Source organism: Salarias fasciatus, chromosome 22 (assembly GCF_902148845.1).
Source record: "Salarias fasciatus chromosome 22, fSalaFa1.1, whole genome shotgun sequence".
Classification (NCBI taxonomy): domain Eukaryota; kingdom Metazoa; phylum Chordata; class Actinopteri; order Blenniiformes; family Blenniidae; genus Salarias; species Salarias fasciatus.
The window spans coordinates 17,839,618-17,858,564 of record NC_043765.1 but is presented as its reverse complement, the minus strand read 5'-3'; the positions used below and the strand labels follow the sequence as shown (position 1 = coordinate 17,858,564).

The window sequence follows — 18,947 nt, the reverse complement described above, 5'->3', positions numbered from 1 at the left end:
ACATTTCGAGGAGGCAATCATATACTTCAAGTCCCACATTTCAGTTCAGTAGCATCTTGTGGTCAAGTGCCAAATATAGACAAAAGAAGTAAAAAAACAAACAAAAAAAAAACAATCACAGTATTGTATCCGTTTATACTGTACAGTTGTTACCTGTCGAACAAAGAAAACTCTTTATCACTGTATCATTTTGTAGATTTTGTATTGTTGACTTGCATTATGTGTTCTATGTAGGATGACCATTTTGTTATTTAAATAAAGGCAAAATGGAAAAATGGAACATCTCGTGTTTTTGTTGCCCCTCAATCAGACAAACAGTAGCTTTAGTTATCAGGACATATGTAAAATCAAATTGTTGGATATTTTGCCCTGAATTTCTGTCTAGATGTTCAAATCCACACATGAAGGTCATTGGAAAAGAAAGAAAAGGTGGAAATGCTGGAAGTTTCAGTTTAAAAAAGTCGTGTAACATCACTCAGCATGTCGAAATGAGAAATAACTGTCTGAATGATGAACTCTCATAAATTCACTTTATTACAGTAAAAACGACCAGACTTTATTCGCCCAGGTTCATTTGCGAGTTACAAAAAACACACAACCATTTTTCCACAGTAAAGGTTCGACTTTTCGGCAGTTAGTTGAACTTTTCCAATAAAAACATGCATCAGCAATTCAGCATCCAGATCATTTATCTTATATAAAGGCTAACTAACAAACATTAGCCTGCTGATTTGCAATAATAGGAGGCTTGATATTGTAACCTTCTTCAAAACTAATTAAAAAAAAAAAAAATTTTGTTGTACGTCCTTAAAACATGACGTGTTACAAATTCGGCTTCTAGTACGGAAGTCGGCTGCTGCTAATGGTTTTTATTGAAAGAAATGTCTACTGCTGGAATAACTGGAGGGTAAATACATGTGTGTTAAAGGCTTGTAGTTATCATTATTTCATTGGATTTTACTTTATCTGCTGTTCTAGTTTGGCATTAGTACAATCTGCTGTCAGAAAAAAAAAAATCCCAATGCGTCAGAAAGCATTACTGGTTTATTGATTTCAATCAATCAAGTTTGAATAGTGAGACTGATGGTCTTTATCTGGTATATGTTAGGCCTCTGCTGTGTCTGTCTTGACTGTTTTTTCCCCCAAAATGTAACATTTTCTACGCTTATATCTTGTATTAAATTCTCAACAGACCAATGAGACACAGACGCCAGTTATATACAGTATATAGCTCATATATATACCGTTTATAACCCATGAGCCGATGTTTACAGTACAGTAGTTTCTCTACAGAGTAACACTTAAACTATGTGTTTCCGTACATATAAAATCTGTCTCTTCGACAAGTGGCTGAAATGTGCTAAAAGAACTTGAAATTCTCGGATAAACGGCTGAAGAAATGCAAAAAGACACGTCATCACAGTGTTAATAAATAATGGCACGACTAACCAAAAAAAAACAAAACAAAAATAAACAAACAAACAAAAGGCCGGCATGCAAAAGAAGCTGCTAAGTTACTTGGGAGGGACTAACTACCTACGTGCGCATCAGGCGTTTCATGAGGCCAAGCCTGTGCACGGCGTATTTGGCAAAAACAGTCTGTACAGAGTGAGGATAAATTCTTTTATACAATAAAAACATTTAGTGAAGTTGTGTGAAGTGGATCGGAGGTTCCGTGGTTTCGCCCGGCGCGTTGGAGGACAACCGGTTGAGTCCGGCGTTCCGGGTTTGTTGATGCCGTTCTCCTCCTGCCGGAGGGGCGGGGTGGGGGGGGGGACATGAGTCGCTTCATAGTGTAACAGAGTCGCCTGTGTGGAAGACGCCGGTCAGACTCGGCGAGCCGACCGGGAATCGACCCGGAGGACCTCCGGCAGGCCGCGGGTTCGTCCTGCAGTGTCTCTCCCGCCGGCGGACGTCAGATCTCCGTCAGCACCACCTTGTAGGCGTCGGCGTAGCTCTCGATGCTGAGGATGAAGGTGTCCTCGTTGGAGTAGTGCTCGATGATGTTGTCGTCCATGTTCACCAGGATGCTGAAGGACAAACGGCCGCCGTCACACGGGCAGAGAATCAAACCTCCGGACAGACCGGGCGTCTCCCCACTCACCCTTTTTTACTCTTCTTGTACACTTTGGCTATCCTCTCCGTGGGCACGCCGTACTTCTCCGATATCTGCCGGTGATAGAAGAAAGTGTTTTTGTAAACGGGGGCGACTGACGCCTGTCACATTGTTCTCGCAGGAAAAAAAAACAAAGAAGCGTCGCTCACAGCGTCCATCAGGCCTCTGAGCGTGGGAGACTTCAGCATCAGGGCGTCAAACACCTCGTCCGTCTCCTTTCTTACATACAGCAGCACTGCAAACACGACGAGGGGCTTTTACTTTACATAATCACACGCGTTCATGCAGACGGCGGCGCCGCTCTGCTTGTGTGCTTGAAGCAGACGCAGTTTCGGGGCGCTAAATCATTTCAACCTTCATCCACTGAACACGTTTTTTTTTGTCTGTTTTTCAGATTAGAGATCGGAAACGTGCCACTCGGTGGACCTTGAAGAGTTTTTGTTTAGTTTCTTATCGCATAGAATGAACTTTCCACCCACGACAATGAATTTTCATTGTTGCAGCCGTATTGATTTTCCAGCCTCTGAATTAAGATTGATTGAGACTGACTGTCCGTCCCATGCCGTCTGTTATTTGGAATGGGTGTACAGCTGCATGCTGGTCGATGTGGGAGCACTTAATGACGCTTGATCAGCTCTTCGTGTCACTTCTCTAATTATGCCGGGCGTTTTTTTTGAACATTTTTCGTGTGCTGTGTACATTTTTCCTCATCACTCATAACAATTATTCTATACGGCTTTAAATTACTGCAGATATCTTGATGTCTTGTATTGATTGTTTGACGCCGGCGGCGTCTTATGAAGTTTAAAAATGATCCTTGAATGCAGAGGAAGGGAGCAGCCGCGGTTTACCTCTCTTGTGCGTCTCCTCTTTGATCTGTTTGTGAGGGGACGGACACAGGTCTTCATCCGACGGCCTGAACATCCTCTTCACCAGCACGCTCCTGCAAAGACGCACAGACACGCCGTGTGTGTGTCGCTCCGCTCGCCTTGCAGCGTCGCTTCCTCCACACAAGGTGGTATCCGAACCCACCCTCATTTGCATACGGTTCACTTGTCTGACCAGATGTAAATGAAAACGCTGCGAGCGCACTCACCCTTCCCTCTCGATCTCCTCCGTGTTGAACGTAAACACCTGCAGAGGAAACAGTCGCCGTTAGAGCTGCCGTGTTTCCTCACCACACAGAAGTGCCGGACACTTTGATCATAAAACATCTGGAACGATTCTTGACAGATGATTAGTGCGTGGTTTATGAAAATTTTAGGTTGTGCCACATTAAAGAAACAGGTATGTGTGGGATGAGCAGCCGATCTGAGTTAGTGAGTTTGAAGAAATTTAAATGTTCTACAACTGCAATTAATTCTTTTTTAGTTTTTTTCACCAATGACAACATGGCGAGGGTCACGTTTCCATGGTTACTCAGCTTGACGACATAGTGAGGGTCGTGTTTCCACAACGACTGAGCATGACGCGATACAGAGCATCGTGTTTCCATGACTACCAGGCACAGTGACACAGAAAACATCGTGTTTCCATGACGACCGAGTATGAGCACATGAAATTTATCACGTTTCCATGACGACTGACACATTTTAGGGGCTACTAAGCATTATGACTTTGTAAGCAACACACGCACGTCTCGGTCAGGACCAGAGTTTCACGTCGGCAACTTGCTGAACCACATTTTCCTTGTCTGCACAACACTTCCAGTGTCATGGAGTCCATTATGCTCTTTGAATGAGTACTTCGGGGTAATTAAAGCCCCTATCTATAAGTTGTTTACTAGACACACCGTAAGTCGCACAGCGCAGGGGTTTTTGTGTTTTTGTGTTCATCCTGAAGCGTCTTAGTGTGAGCAGAGTGGTAAATGCAGAAACTGCGCGGCGGCGGCGCTCCACCTGTCCGGCTCGCTGCAGGTTTCCGAAGTGGACGTCGGGGATGAAGAGGACCGGCTGAGCCTCCAGGTCCGTCATGGTCTTGAAGTAGGTGGTGTCCGACTTCTTGGGAACAGTTATCACGCCGACGCCGCCGTCTTTCCCTGAATGCAAAAAAGAAAAGTTGATCTTAATGCCCTAACGTGTTACTTATTTTAAGTACATTTTTTTTATATTCACAATATATTTTTTTTTTTTGACAAATGAGAGGTTTACTTTTCGTAAATGCCAAAATCACTTAACCTGGACACAATATAGTTTCAGCACTCAATGAATAAAAGCCCTCAGTCGTCCAAGAATTATTTGTAAGGAAGATGAGACGTATTCAACAGCCAAACAAACTGGTGCTCTTGTTCTGCCTTTTTAAACTTCAAATTGCACCTCTGAGCTATAATTTCAGACACCACAGTGATTTCAGACCTTTTGACTTCTTGCGGAACAATTTTTTTTCTTCGTCCCTAATTTTCCTCTCCGCTCCCTGAAGAGAAAAGAAGGGAAAAAAGAAAAAAAGACATCAGTGAATGGAAATGATCCAAGCCTCACACACAGCTACATTGTTAAAGATGACCTGTGGGTCTGTGTGTGTGTGTGTGTGTTTTTCTATACTGCTGTAGACCAAAAGATGGATACATACACTGAAAGAACAGAGGAAATTATTTGTTTTCCCAAGGTGGCAAGAACAGAAACAGAGTTATTTCAGGTCAGGACATTTCATCCTTCTCCTGAAAACATTTCCACTTTCCAACTTCAAATCGCCGGCCAGCCACATAATGGCAGTCGGACAAAACACTGCGTCCAGAACAAGCCCAATAATGTTGTTTTCTTGCAGCTCTGAGAAACACAACAAATTTCTGGGATGTGTGTTTTTTTTTTGTGTGTGTGTGTGTTTTTTCCTGGACCGAGGGTCTGAGGCCCCTCAGGTCCTGTGGGGGTCCCGGGTACCAGAGCAGCAGGGGCCTGGGCCCCCATCACACCCAAGAGAGAAACCTCACACATGCTCACACACACCTACAAACACACACCATCAATAACTTTGTAGCATTATTGTGTCTGTCTTTGCTCATTCATTACTGCACTAATTCAGAAAATATTATAGTTATTCATTTATTTTATTGCTATTGTTTTTTATCTTCCCTTGCACCACACATGTTAACGTCAATAGTAGGTGTGTGTGTGTGTGTGTGTGTGTGTGTGTGTGTGTGTGTGTGTGTGTGTGTGTGTGTGTGTGTCCTGACCACTAGAGGGAGGGCTGATGTCATGAATTAGATGCACCTGGAAGTCTGACTCCTGCTCTTCACTCCGACTGGCTTGAGTTGAAATTACATTTTATTGAAGAAGATGATGATGTTTTTTTTTGTTTTTTTTTTTTACCAGATTTGTTGTTTTATTTGTTGTATAACACACTAAGCTGGCTAATTTGGCTTCTGGATGTAACACAAATGTAACACATTATTCATGATTTCATTCATTTTTTTTTTAAATGAGTTACATGTTAAAGACAGAAATAGAGACACACTGGTCCATATTTTTACTTTAAAAACACCAAGAACACACATGGGATTGCATGTTCAGTCTCATAATAACTGACTTCATTCTGTAGGGGTAAACCAGAGACACAAAAAAAGGAAAAAAGTGTTGATGTAGACGTGATTTGTCACCTTGTCACAGAAGACTTTGATCTGCGAGTAGGCTCTGTGCAGCGGCTTGTTGCTGCGGTTGTTGTAGCTGTACGTGTCGATCTGGATCATCAGAGGAAGACCTTTGACCCCCTTCTGGGAGGAGAAGTCTGTGCTCAGACAGTTGACGGTGATGAAGATCTACCAGAGACACAGGCGACAGGAGAAGTTCGCACTTATCAGTTTTAAATGTCATATAAAGGTTCAAATGAATGAAGACGGGTCGCCGGTCCATTGCAGAGCAAACACACACACTCACATTCACACAGTAATAAAAACAAAAGCTCCAATACACACAGGAAGAACATGCAAACTACAAACGTTACAATTAGAGACTGTATCCAAGGTCAACAAAGCCACTTAACAATCCACGGCCTTTACTTTGCAGGATTTAGATTAAAGATTGAGACGACGTGTCTGCAGCTCCGCAAACAAGAAATAAGCATAAACATCATTTTAACAGCTGACAGTTTCTTGTTCTAGTTCATTGTGTCCCTGTCAGTCTGTGATTTTCTTTCTTAATGCGATGCACTACAAAAGCAGAGGAGGTTGCTCATTAACTTCAGCCATAAAAACTCCATTAGCTGCAGCAGCCGAGAGGAAAGGCGCATTGAAATCAACCCGCAGAGACGAAAAGCTCAACAATGTGTACAATGTGTGTGATGTTTGTGCAACAACAATTCCTTAACTTAACAACCTCTGATCCCCAGCTTTACGCTCCTTTATATATTTGTTATTTACTGCTGCACAAATACTGTTGTGCAGTAACTGTGCAGCTCATCATATTTCATAAGGTTTTTATAGACTCCAGTGTAGTAATGTGATGTAAATCTTCCCTGCTGTGGAACAAATGAAGTCTTGTTATATCATGTTAACAGCTATTGGAACGTACAGTATCTCTCTCTTTTTTTTAATTTTCATTCTGTGCTCTGTAGAGCTGTGTAATGCTCTGCTGTACTGGGAATCAATTAAAATTTACAATTGCATCAAACCATAATATTGATAAGAACATGCTAAACTGCACAAGCACTAGTTATGCAGCAGCTATGCAAAGTTACGTTACGCCATGCTATTCCTGTGTATTATTGAATGCCATGTTAAGCTGTTTTTCAACGGTATGTTACGTTATGCTTGGTCATTATATTTTATTATGCAGTGAAGTCAAAATACTGATTTATTATGCAATATTCTTTATTCTTTTCTTTGTTATGTTATGCAATGAGATGGCATGCAATACTACTTTCACATTACGCATTGCTAGATATTATGCATTTCCTCTCAGCTTTGCCATTACATGTTGTGTTAAGTTAATGCACTTTTTCTTATTAGAGTCCATTTTTTGGGATGAAACTGTAATAATCCCTAAAATCAACAGCCATTAGAAAGAATCATTTGCTCAGTTTTTCCAGAACAAACATGCTGTCCTCTCCATCCTGACACCTGACTGTGCAGACCAGCTTTTTCCAGTAAACAGCGATGTTACAGATGTTTCAGTGCTTCAGTGGGTTAATTCAGGCTCAATAGTCACACAGATTAAAAGAAAAGAGAGGGAAAGATGTAGAGAGAGGGAGAGTCAATATTAGCTCAATGAAGTGCTCTTGGATTTCTTCCAGTGATGTCTTTTGTCTCCAGGCAGCTATTACAATGAACGAGCCGCACAACACACACACGCGCACGCTCACACACACACACACACACACACACAAGTTACTCATGTTCGCACAGAAATGAGGGCAAAACAAACAACAGAGGGCGGGGACAGGGGTCGGTGAGTGTTGGCCCTTGGGGGCACTCTGGAGTTCAAACACTGACGGTTCTCTGCATTGAGGAGCGGCCACAAAGGGGGGGGGGCTTCACCGAGACAAAGAGGGCAAACGGCGCCGCCCGTCACCTTTACATCACTCAGAGAGAACACGCCAGTCAGGGCGAAAGAGGCATTTCCAGCTTTTAGGTCTCTGGTCTTGTGACATTTTAAAAGATTTAATTAACGGTTTTTAAGCCGTTTTTCAACATCTGTGTGGTCCGCTGGTCAGAGTCTTGCATCACACGTGATGTTTTGTCATAAAAGTGTGTTTGCCCTGAGTCAGCACATGGGAAAAAAAAAAAAAAAAAACCTGTCGCGCTGCTTTCTTCACGTCTTGACACACCCCCGGCTGAGTGGTTTTCTAAGAAAAGTACAATAACATCTGCGCTCAAATGATACAAAAAGTGATGGAATGGATGGATGTTTTGTACCTTGGCCTCTTCGTTCACGTCCCAGGTGAACGAGATGGCGTTGTAGGCGATCTCCTCGATGTTGCCGATCGTGTTGAAGCTCTCCTTGTAATCGGCTGTGAGAAGGAGAACGGGGGGGGGGAGACACGGTTTATTCCTGCAGTCCTGCCGCAAACACAAACACATGAAAGCTGCACCACAAACTGGCCAATAAAGGACACAAACGGCGAGGCTTTGTTTGTTCAGATAAACAATCAGACGGCACGCTCCCATTTTGTAAGATAAAGCCTTATCTGCCTGTGCAAACAAGCTCTCGGACTTCAAAAGGGCGAGAGGGAAATACAGGAAGCCGATGGCCTCCGCATGCTGTAATAAAATCCAGTCGGATGAGAGCGCTGGTCGAGCCGCGACTCCGCGGAATCCACCGCTGAAGTGACTGGAGAGTTTATTTACACCCAAATAATCTGCAGAAGCAATTTAACATTCAATGAATTCATTTATAGAAGCTTCTCAGATTCCAGAGAAATAAAATGCAGTGCGTTCTAGAATGTAAATCAGAGTTCAGAAACTGTCCATGGCTTTATTTCGATGCCTCTTTGTTTTGCTAAATTGATAAAAATGGATGTGTCTGTGAGCCTTTTGGCAAGTTAGCAACTTTTCTTCTGGGAAAGTTGAAGTAGTGTCGAGCGCTCTCACCACACAGAGAAGATTTCAGATCAATCCTCGTCCATCTGTGGGGATTTTGCGTGCCGGACATGAGGGGATGAAGATTCTTTACGGTCATTGCAATGAATTGATTTTGACTATCTTGTTAAAGCAGTGATGTAGAAACTTACAAAACAGCATACAAAGACTAAAAAGTACAAAAATAACTTTAACAGTGGGCTTTCTCAGTACTCTGAGGGTTTTTGAAGCCCAACTGGTGCAATGGTAAATGAGCGACAACATTTGGAGGAACAGACTTTTAACTGTGACTGACACGGTGACGCATCATGACTTAGCGACTGGATATGACGACACAGGAATCACACAGTCGAGTGGAAATTTCTGGCCTTCGAGTGGAGCTATTAGTAAAACCTGAAAAGGTCAAATACATCACGGAGGTTGTGTGGATAACTGCATTTCTAAAGTCCTCTGACTACAAGAACCTTCTCAGCTCATGTCCGTGGGGCATTTTGATGGATTTTATGGCTCAATACTACAGAAATGACAGAAAAATCATAAATCAGAGATTTGTTTAAGTCCTCTGAAAAACTAGAAATGATACCAGCCTTATCTTTTCATCAATAACTGAAGCGATCGATGAAATAAAAGCTTGTGTGGCCTGCAGCACTTCATCTGGCCACATCCCACAACCTCTGACCTCTTCCATCATCCCGCCCGTCGCTGCAGCGACGCTTCCCGGCTCCTCGGCAGGTGCAAGAGGCAGAAAGGCACGCGGCCACATGCCCATCTGTTCACGTCCCCTCTTAAATACCCCCCCGTTCAAAACCCTCCATTCCGAGCCGCTGCCCCCGGGGCCCCGGCGGTCTCCCGGCCCCTCACCCCTCGCCCTGCCCACTGCTGCTCAGACATCCTCGGGTTACACTGCAGAGGCGGTGGCTGGAGGGCGCTCCGTCACCCCGCATTGTCCTCCGTCACGACACACACTCCCTCAGACTCTCCACAGGCGGCGTGTGTTCTAACAAGTGTGTGTTTGTGTGTGTTTCTGCTATACATGTCAAAAAATATATCGGCCCTCTGGGTCCAGCTCTGTATGCCTATTGTCTATTTCTGTGTACACACACTTACACACACAGATTTGTCGTGCAGGCAAATGTCAAAGCCGATGCTAGAAAAGCCGATCACACTTCCTCTTTACTGGCTCTGATGACTGCTGGGAACCAGCTTCACCTTCGTCTGTCTGTGTGAGCGACCAGCGGACTCCGAACACGCTCCTCTGTGTCCGACACATGAAGAGTAACACATGTACCGTGTGTGGTACCACTGTTTTGTGTCAGTAGATTTCAAAATACTGTATCTGAGTCGATTTGTAGGTTATTAAAACTTATTCCTTTTCAATTCACTTTTATAAAAGTGACATCAAAGTATTAAAACTGCCTTGTGTTTTTGAACACATTTTTTTAAAGGCAGAATTTTATCAACAGGTGTTTAAATGTGCTTAAAACACCGCTTTATTCGTGTGTTTAGATACACCCTAATCTCAGAAAAACCTCAAAGGACAGTTTTCAAAAGTAGGTCAAAATCTCCATTTATGACCTTGCATTGTGCGATTGTACACATTCTTCAGGTTTTTATGGTCTTTCACATTTTGAATGGTCTCATTTGTTACTTTTTACAGCTAGACTTTTTTCTTTCTTTGTGTATGTGTGGATTTTCCGGTTTCTTTTTAACTCCCTTTGAGCTAAATTGTGTATGTGAAGAAAAGCTAGTGTTGTGGGATTCTCCTTGTTTCACCCGTGGTAGCACCAGAAAGAGTTCACTGTGTTTATCTTTGACTTCCAACTGTTTGTAGGAGTCTTTCCGCTCTGTTCATTAAATATCTGCAGCCGGATCTGTGCCTGTGCATGTCTGTGGACAAAGAATGCAAATATGTATGTGGTAGCTGTGACATTACTAATGACTGATCCCTCACATGACAAGATCAGCAGGAACCTGACAGCCTTTCTTCTTTCAAGCTGTCACACAGGAACGGTGTTACACGGCGCCTATTTCCAATCTTTACCTCCTTCTGACTGGCAAAAAACTGCTCAACTTATCTGCCAATGCACCTGGGTGTGTGAGAGCTATTAGCTTGTCAGGGATGAGAGAAATAAGATTTTTAAATCAACTTGTAATAACCCTTTGGAGCACGTACCGGACTTTGCTCACAGCCTATTGAAGAAATACGAGTCAACACAGTCACGCCCAGTGTACTCACGCTTTTAAATATAATGCCTGATGGTATGTGAGTATAAAAACAGGAGCCCACAAAGGTGGAAGTGGCTTTGTTGACAGACACGCAAAATGATATACATTAAAGATTTAGTGTTTTTAGCTTTATGTATAATACTCACTAATACATTGACCGTGTGTTCTAGATGACAACAATCAAAGGAAAAATTAATGTATAATGCAAAATGTGATCTAAAAATGATGCTTGATCGTGATTGTATCTGTTTTGTACATATTTGAAAAGAATGTTCAGGTCATCTTGTTACTATAGTGGGAGGCATTTCTTCAGCTGGCCCTCTGTAACTTGTATTTGTGATCTTTATGAGAAGATATTGCTGTCTGTGTCTGGTTCATCAAGGAAAACACTGTGGACACATCGCTTAAGAAAAACTTTAAAAGCCTGTAAGTGGATAACGGAGGCCATTCGTGCTGTGTATTTAACCCAGTTGGACAGTTTCAGAGCGTTTCACGGATGCGACACATTGTAATAGCGGACAAAGCCGCCATGCAAGACGCTCAAACTACACCAGGAACAACAAAGGATTCGGTGTCTTGCTCAAGGACAAGCTCATATGGGGATCAACCCGCCAACCTTGGCTGGAGGATGACTCACACTGCCTCATAAGCCACAGCATACGACTGCGTGTTGATTTACCAATAAAACAGTACTGGCTGATCAGGTTTGAAGCAGTGACACCTCATCAGAGTGGGGAAAACCTGAACAGGAGTGAAGCTGCGGCCTGACCAGTGTTTATGCGGGTAAAGAGGAGAAAAAAAAAACAATAAAAAATACCAGCAGTTTTTTTGCAACCATCTCATCATCCCCGAGCGGGGATCAACTGGAATTAAAATGTAGACTTAAACTGCAAGAATTACTTTCAACAGACCAAGACCGACCGAGGTAACAGTGTGGGTAGCATTCCTCGCCCTGTCCTGACAAGCTGCGTACAAATTCTGTGTGTGTTTGTTTGTGTGTGTGAGTGTGTGTGAGTGTGTGTCCCATCCACCTCCAGTCTCCCACATACCTCTGACTCTCTGCCTACTTAGCAGGCCCGAGCTTGTCAAACGCCAACCGCCTACAAGCTTCTCACACACTCATTCAACAAGGCATGGAAGGAAAAAAAAAAAAAAAAAAAAAAAAAAAAAAAAAAAGCTGGTTCCAATTCAAATCCATCAACTGAAAAATCACCAGCGCACAAAAGGTCAGAAGTGGTAACGTTACGTGGGAAAACGCGGTGAGATCGAAAGTTCGCTGCTGATTTGGACCATAAACTTTCCTTCTGAGAGATCTGCCTCCTGCTCAATCTCTCAGACTATGTTGAGGAGATTATGGGATTTATGCTGTCTTTCCCAGAAACACCTTGACATTAGGAGCTTCAGATGTGTGTGTGTGTGTGTGTGTGTGTGTGTGTGTGTGTGTGTGTGTGTGTGTGTGTGTGTGTGTGTGTGTGTAGGACAGCCCAGCCTCCCGCCTCACGGTGGATGACGGTGGGCAGCTGAACAGCCGCAGGCGGCCTGTTGGGTGGAGGCTTGTTTGCTCTCACTTTGGTAATGCTTTGTTTATTAGCAGAGTACATTCCAACATAAGGAACAACATGAATCTGTCATCTTCTCCTTTTTTTTTTTTTTTTTTGTACATTATCCTCAACGGGGGCTTTTAGAAAAGGGAGAAAAGGGTCCCGATGAGTCTTACCGATGTCGAGGACTCGCTGTTTGGCCGTGTGCTGCCGGGAGTGCCAGTACTTCCAGTATTTAAGCTGCTCGTCTCGGTTCTTATCCTCGCTGAACACCACCATGACCACGCTCTGCGACGAGAGGCAGGAGGACGGGAATGTAAACACAAGCTCAGGAAGGATGAGGCGAGCAGGGTGATACTCACTGAAGCCCATCAGATCCTTCGCACCTGAGTTTTCCTGACTGGATGAGGGCTTTGGGAAATAATTCCTATCAATGCTTGAATGATTGCACACTTCTGAAATGCTGCTGATGAGAAAGTACTTATTTACTTATCTGCTTACCTGCTCTGTAGTTTTTCACCAACTTACGAGTTTTAGCAACGCTGCTTGAGTTTCCAGCAAATCACAACAATACTGTTAATTTACCGACTAACAGTCCTGTACAGATAAGCTCTAATTAAACTGGCTGGCTGGCTACTTCACAGTTCTAAATCAGATGAGCAGATTTCAGCTTTCTCGTTGTAGATTTGCTGCAAAAAAAAAAAAAAAAACTGCAAGCGGGCTGATTACTGAAGCACCACGGAAGAAGAGGTGCAATTTCAGCAGAACAAGTCTGTTGTTGTGAAAACGGTTTCTCACAAGTGCTGGAAGCTGTTCTGTTAAGTTAACTGTGTCAAAAAGAGAGATTATTTTCTATTTTCATGCAAAGGTAACAGGCTGTCACTAAAGCTGGAGAAACGTCCTCCTAATGGGTGTCATGATAAAATAATGTCACTGTTATTAACCTCACCTGAACATTGTCAGAGTACTTTGTCCCTTTTTGAGCTAAAAGAAAATGACTTGGCAGAAAGTAGCTCTTAATGTATTGTGGTTTGCACATGAATTAAAAAAAAAAAAAAAGGTTTCAATAGCGAAGTTACAGGTTGTGTGATTGAACGAAGCGGCTCACCCGGACTTTACTGATGGGGTGTCGGAGGCGTTTGTTGGTGCTGAGCTCATTGAGCGTCACAGCGTAGAACTGGCCCTTGTTCAGGTAGGTCATCGGACCCTCGCCCTGCTTCTGACGCAGCGAGCGAGTGGCGTCCAGCGTGTACTGGAAGCTGTCTCTGCACACACACAGACAAACCAAACTGTGATGACAATGTGATCTGATAGGTCAAAGAGAGATGATATTACAGTAACAAACATTCAGATCTTGCATTTGTCGTTGAATCTGTTTGGACTAATACATGACATCCACACTCGATCACCTCACTTTGAGCTACTTACATTCCCTCCTGATGAAACAAAAAGTCATTTGTGGCAAGAGAGGAAGGTGAGTGGAACTTCTGTGGAAAAAAGCAAAAAAAGAGCAGAGAAAGCAGAAACGATTGAGAACTAATTAATCTGGCTAAAGAGGAACTAGTTCAACAATGCAGCAAAGGAGAAAAACAAAACTTGGAAGTCACATCGAACAAAGATCCGGACAACAGCGCAGTGTATTTAACATACTAAACCAGTGATTCTCAGCCTTTGGGGGGTGCCAGAGATCACAGAGAGGATCTGAAGAGAAAATCATAATAATAGTAATTTCTAGAATCTAGGGCTGATGCTTTTTTTTTTGGAAAGGTATGACTTTTGTATGCTAATGACAGTGTGTGCGTCCACAAACGTTGTAGGCATCAATTGTAATGTTTAGAGAGGGTCTAAATCTGAGGACATTCAGAGGAGAAAAGGTTGGAAACAAACTTCTCAAAATAATCCTGAAAATCTTTTGAAATCATGTAGGCAGGATATCATCAGCCGGTTGTCATTATCAACTGATGTTGACCTAATAATAAAATAGCAGTGACTTCCCTAAAAAAAACCCACAGGCTGATAAAGTTATCGCTGAACCTACTCGGATAAAAAGTAGGCTTTATAATGTGTTGAATGAGCCTGATTCTCAAATATGTGCAGACAGATATCAGCTAAATAAAATTCTGTGTATTATTGAGAAGATAACTAAATAGAGGATTTAATTTAACTACCAGCAGGATTTGAAATAGCTGATTAAACCGTTTTCCGCAGGAAGCAGCAGGTTTCAGGTGAACGTTGCGGGCCCAGGCCGCTTCCTCTCACCCCGTCTCTCTCCTCCTCGTACGGGCTGTCCGGCGGACTCTGCTGGTCGTCTTCCACGTACGAGCTCTCGCTGACGGCCCTCACCACGTACTGGCTCTGCTCGTGGATCACCCTGGCCGGCTCCTCTCCCTCCACCCTGTAGTGGAGCCCCCCCGGGCCCGACATGTAGACGGGCGTGTACACCTCGGCCTTCACCACCGGAACGGCTGTCCCCGGCCCCGGCCCCGGCCCCGGCCCCGCCGCCGGCCCCCCGCCGCCCGGCGAGCCGCCGAACTGCTCCCGTTTGGCCTCCTGGTGCTCGGTGTTCAGAGACAGGTTGACGGGGACGGACTTCAGCACCTGGACGCGGTTGTCCACCGTCTCCACCTCGCTCTGGCTGCTGACGCTGTTTGGAAGTACAGTCCTGAACACAAAGGAAAATAAACAATACGTGACACAAAATCTTCAGATTAACCCAGATGAGCTACTTTTTAAATGTTTTTCGTGAATATTTCACCATCTTGACACCAGTTCTAGTTTCTCTTCTTCAGCAGTGACCTGCGCCCTGGTCATGTATCAAATATCCTTCGAGTGAAACTCCATTTGTTTGTCTGTGATATTTGCACACATTCATGACTGCTCACAGTACACATTCAGAGCGACGCCATCTCATTTACATGGCAGGTGTTTCTCGTATGAAACAGTTTCATCAGTAACTACTTTCGATACAAAGATTTAGTTTCATACACCGCAGCGGAGGACGACTGCCACTTCTTCTCACACACACTGACGGGTTCTGGTCTTTCTGATCTTAAAGATTCACATTCACTGACCTTTTCTCTTGCTCTTCCGCAATTTCAACAACTTTGGGAACAGGCAGAAGTCTTTTATCTTTGGGCACCTGGAAAGAAAAAACAGGAGAATGTGTCAAAACTGAGCTTTTATTCAACGTTTCTCTGCTGATGCTGTTTACTTTAGGGTTAGGGTTAGTCCAGTATGTATTTGCACTATCTATCTATTATGCATCCACTGAAACCAATGAAAACCAGAACATTAATAACAAAACTTTCCATCTGATCATTCGGTATATAACAGCTTTCCTGAACCTTGTAGTAGTCGTACAGCAGGCCGAGGGCGTTGGCGCTGTCCTCGTCCCCGTTGATGCTCATCATGGCCTTGGTGGCGGCCGTCAGCGGGTTCTCCAGATACGAGCGCCATGCCTCGTCCTCGCTGGTGTACGCCCGTCGCACGGCGGGGAAGGAGCTGTCGTTGGGGACGACCACCACCAGATGCTTACTGGACAGTTTGGGAACAAGAAGAAAAACAATGAAATTAACCAGTTACAACTGAGCGGCAAGAGGTTTGAAGGCTTTTCTCTCGTTGGGCGTTCGAGAGTATGGGCGGGTCGTGACTCCATCACAGGGCAAATACACACAGATTGTCACATATAGTCATACACACACACACCCACAAAGTAAAATGATTACTTAACCTAAAAAAAACTCAAGCACTTGGAATATTCTCACCGTTTAAACTGCTTGAGTGGTGAATTGTTCAATATGGAACCTGATTTGTCTGATTCCACAGAGAAAGAATCCCAAAGAAAAGATGAATGATTTATTAATCACTAAAATGAGTTTTCTTTACTTTTCTGCTTTTAATTCGAACTATTTCTCACATAGACTTTGCATTGCCTCTCATATCTGTCTCTCTTTGAGCCTACCTTTTCAATTTTTCATTTACATAACTTGTCTTGCCCCCACTACTGAATTAAAATCAGGTTTTGTCTATAAAAACACTCTGTAAACACTTCTATTGAGTTAGTATTTGATTGTCAATCTGTAGCTCCTGTCTTTCCTCTTGAATATTTCATCTTTACTGATGATAAAAGTGTGAATTTTTTCCATTTTTCTTACATCATTTTTTTTCCGCCAAAACTGTGTTTCAGGCAGAATCAGAAGATTAGCCGATAAGCTACGGCAGTGTTCACGCCCGTGTGTGTTTGTGTGCGTGGGTGTGTGACTCTCCCCTCTTTAGGCCCACTTAAGTTCAGATCACAGACCAGTTAAACACACACGGTGTTGCCACAACATCTCTGTGAGCTCAGCCAATCACAGCACGGGCTCCCAAAGTGTCAACTTGCACTTGGGAAATGTTGAACGATAAACGATATCTTTATAATGGCACGTCATCGCTGTTAATGTTCAATCTGCGTTCATCTGTCAGGCTGCATGAGACATATATTTGGATTTGTTTGTCCAGTAGATTTGAAATATCAACTTATTTGTGTTATTTATGTGACGCAACACTTAGTGCTGTACAGGTAGAAAATGGGTAGATTTACATAATTTCTGCTTCATATGGCACATTTAGTATTTATACATCACATCAAACATTCAACAGGTAGGTTTCATTGTTAAGTATTTTGATGGTGTTTCACTTCCAGCTAGTTATTATTCCCTTATTGATCTGATCTACTTTAACATTAAATCACAGTTTTGGGTCAATGGCAGAAATGGCTGCAAATATGAAGGTGATATTTAGGCTTCAGCTGAACTCTACTCAGGTGGATCCAATAAAAATATGGACACAGTGGCCAAATGGTGGCAGTCACCTTTTGTTTGCATTGATGCAAAGGACACAAGAATCACCTGCACACATGCACATTTAGTCTATTTCTATGTCTGGTCTTTTATATTCAAGTAAGAAAACTTTGTACATGTCAGAAATTATTTTTAAAAGGTTTGGCATTGAAAGAATCTGTGTCACTAAAAACGGAAATTCAGATAATTGTTCCAAGCAACAGGCATTCTTATTATAAATAAATAAAAACATAATTGTTAAATTAATAACAGGCTCTCAAGTCAGAATAAAAATAACGCATTAAAAATAACATCGTTATTCTCATTGTACGTTTCAGTTTATAAAGGCACTATCCTTCCTAAATCAACAGTCCAGATGTTAATTTCTTATTGATAGTTAATAAATAAAGAAGTTTCAAAACAGCGCAGAAGGCCATCAACAGGCTTCACAAACTTAACGTAAATACCAACATAGCTGGCCTAAAACAAAATAAAAAAGTAAAACAATACAGAAGAGAAAGCTAAAAGTTTTCCCTTTTTTTATTTAAATAGGTGAAAATATTGAGTAACAGCCCGTCCTGGCACTCTGGAGGTCTCCATCAGTCAAAAATGGCGATTTGAGCTCTAATGAAATCCAACCGAGAAAAGTTTGGTTTCTCATCATTTCCTTCTCCTCAAAAATAATCTGATATAAATATAAATGTATTAAAAAAAACATCCAGATATAATGATATTTGTTGAATGAGCCCATTTCCCAGTCCTACACAGGCTGAATCCTCCAATAAAAGCCGCTTTGTTTTTAAATGAGGACTAAAGAGAAGAGTTCCCCTCCGCGCAGAAACCATCACAGCTCCTCTCCTCTGCCTCGATCACTTACTTGTCTGTCTCCTGTGACATATTTTGCTTCCTCTACGATTCTTCCTTGTGAAACTGGACTTTCAAGTCGGAGCAGGTAATAGAGTGAGCGAGTTGCCAGAAGTTGGGCTACAGGTAAGTCGACTTTTCTGGCTGTTCCGCCTTCCCGGTCCCTCCGCCCGCCGCTCCTCCCGCTCCACCTGCCAGGTTCAACCCGCCAAAGTCCTCCGGTCCTCAGTCCGCGCGACAAAGATCACCTGCCGCCATGCGCCATCCGATATTTATCTTTTGATGACTTTTAATGGCAGCGGGTCACGTTTTTCTCTCTAGTTTTTTTTGGGGTTGAAATTCTTTCACTGCAGGAGAATTGAGGATGAGGGCGAGTCTGCGCGCTGATTGGCTGCCCGCGAGCCGAGCCGGCCTCTGATTGGCTGAGCGCTCAGGTGAAGGCCCACCTCACCTGGGAGATGAAGAAAGGACGGACGGGCGGCATTGAGGCAATGACACGGGAGAGAAGGAAACCAGGAAACACACTCACACTTGCCATCATGTTTTATTTTTTTTAAGCACCTTTATTCTGATGATCCACCACGTGACCAGATTTTCTGCCACCTACCTAACATCTGCCCCCCTCGGATTTCAGTAAAGGCTCATCTGTGTGTCTTTCAGGTAATCACAGAGCAGATCGAAGGCAGGGACGACCCTGTCATTATCAGACACAATGCCATTGTCCCCTTAATGAAGCTATTGTGTGAGGAGATCCTGGTGTTTGGGATTATCCTACCAAAGCAAACACTGTGTGTGTGTGTGTGTGTGTGTGTGTGTGTGTGTGTGTGTGTGTGTGTGTGTGTGTGTGTGTGTGTGTGTGTGTGTGTGTGTGA

General features: G+C 43.3%; 1 protein-coding gene across 1 annotated transcript; it reads right to left on the bottom strand.

Annotated features, from left to right (window-relative positions):
• Positions 1 to 269: 269 nt before the first annotated feature.
• Positions 270 to 18,333, bottom strand: grhl2b (grainyhead-like transcription factor 2b). The gene is made up of 16 exons (XM_030120158.1): positions 18,089 to 18,333; positions 15,736 to 15,925; positions 15,463 to 15,530; positions 14,651 to 15,053; positions 13,820 to 13,878; positions 13,500 to 13,656; positions 12,568 to 12,679; positions 7,962 to 8,056; positions 5,709 to 5,867; positions 4,471 to 4,528; positions 4,015 to 4,154; positions 3,213 to 3,250; positions 2,968 to 3,059; positions 2,266 to 2,351; positions 2,105 to 2,169; positions 270 to 2,030 (listed from the first exon to the last, which is right to left on the bottom strand). The coding sequence occupies exons 1-16, from the start codon at positions 18,106 to 18,108 to the stop codon at positions 1,916 to 1,918; spliced, it is 1,857 nt and encodes a 618-aa protein (XP_029976018.1). The 5' UTR covers positions 18,109 to 18,333; the 3' UTR covers positions 270 to 1,915.
• Between the last annotated feature and the right edge of the window lie 614 nt (positions 18,334 to 18,947).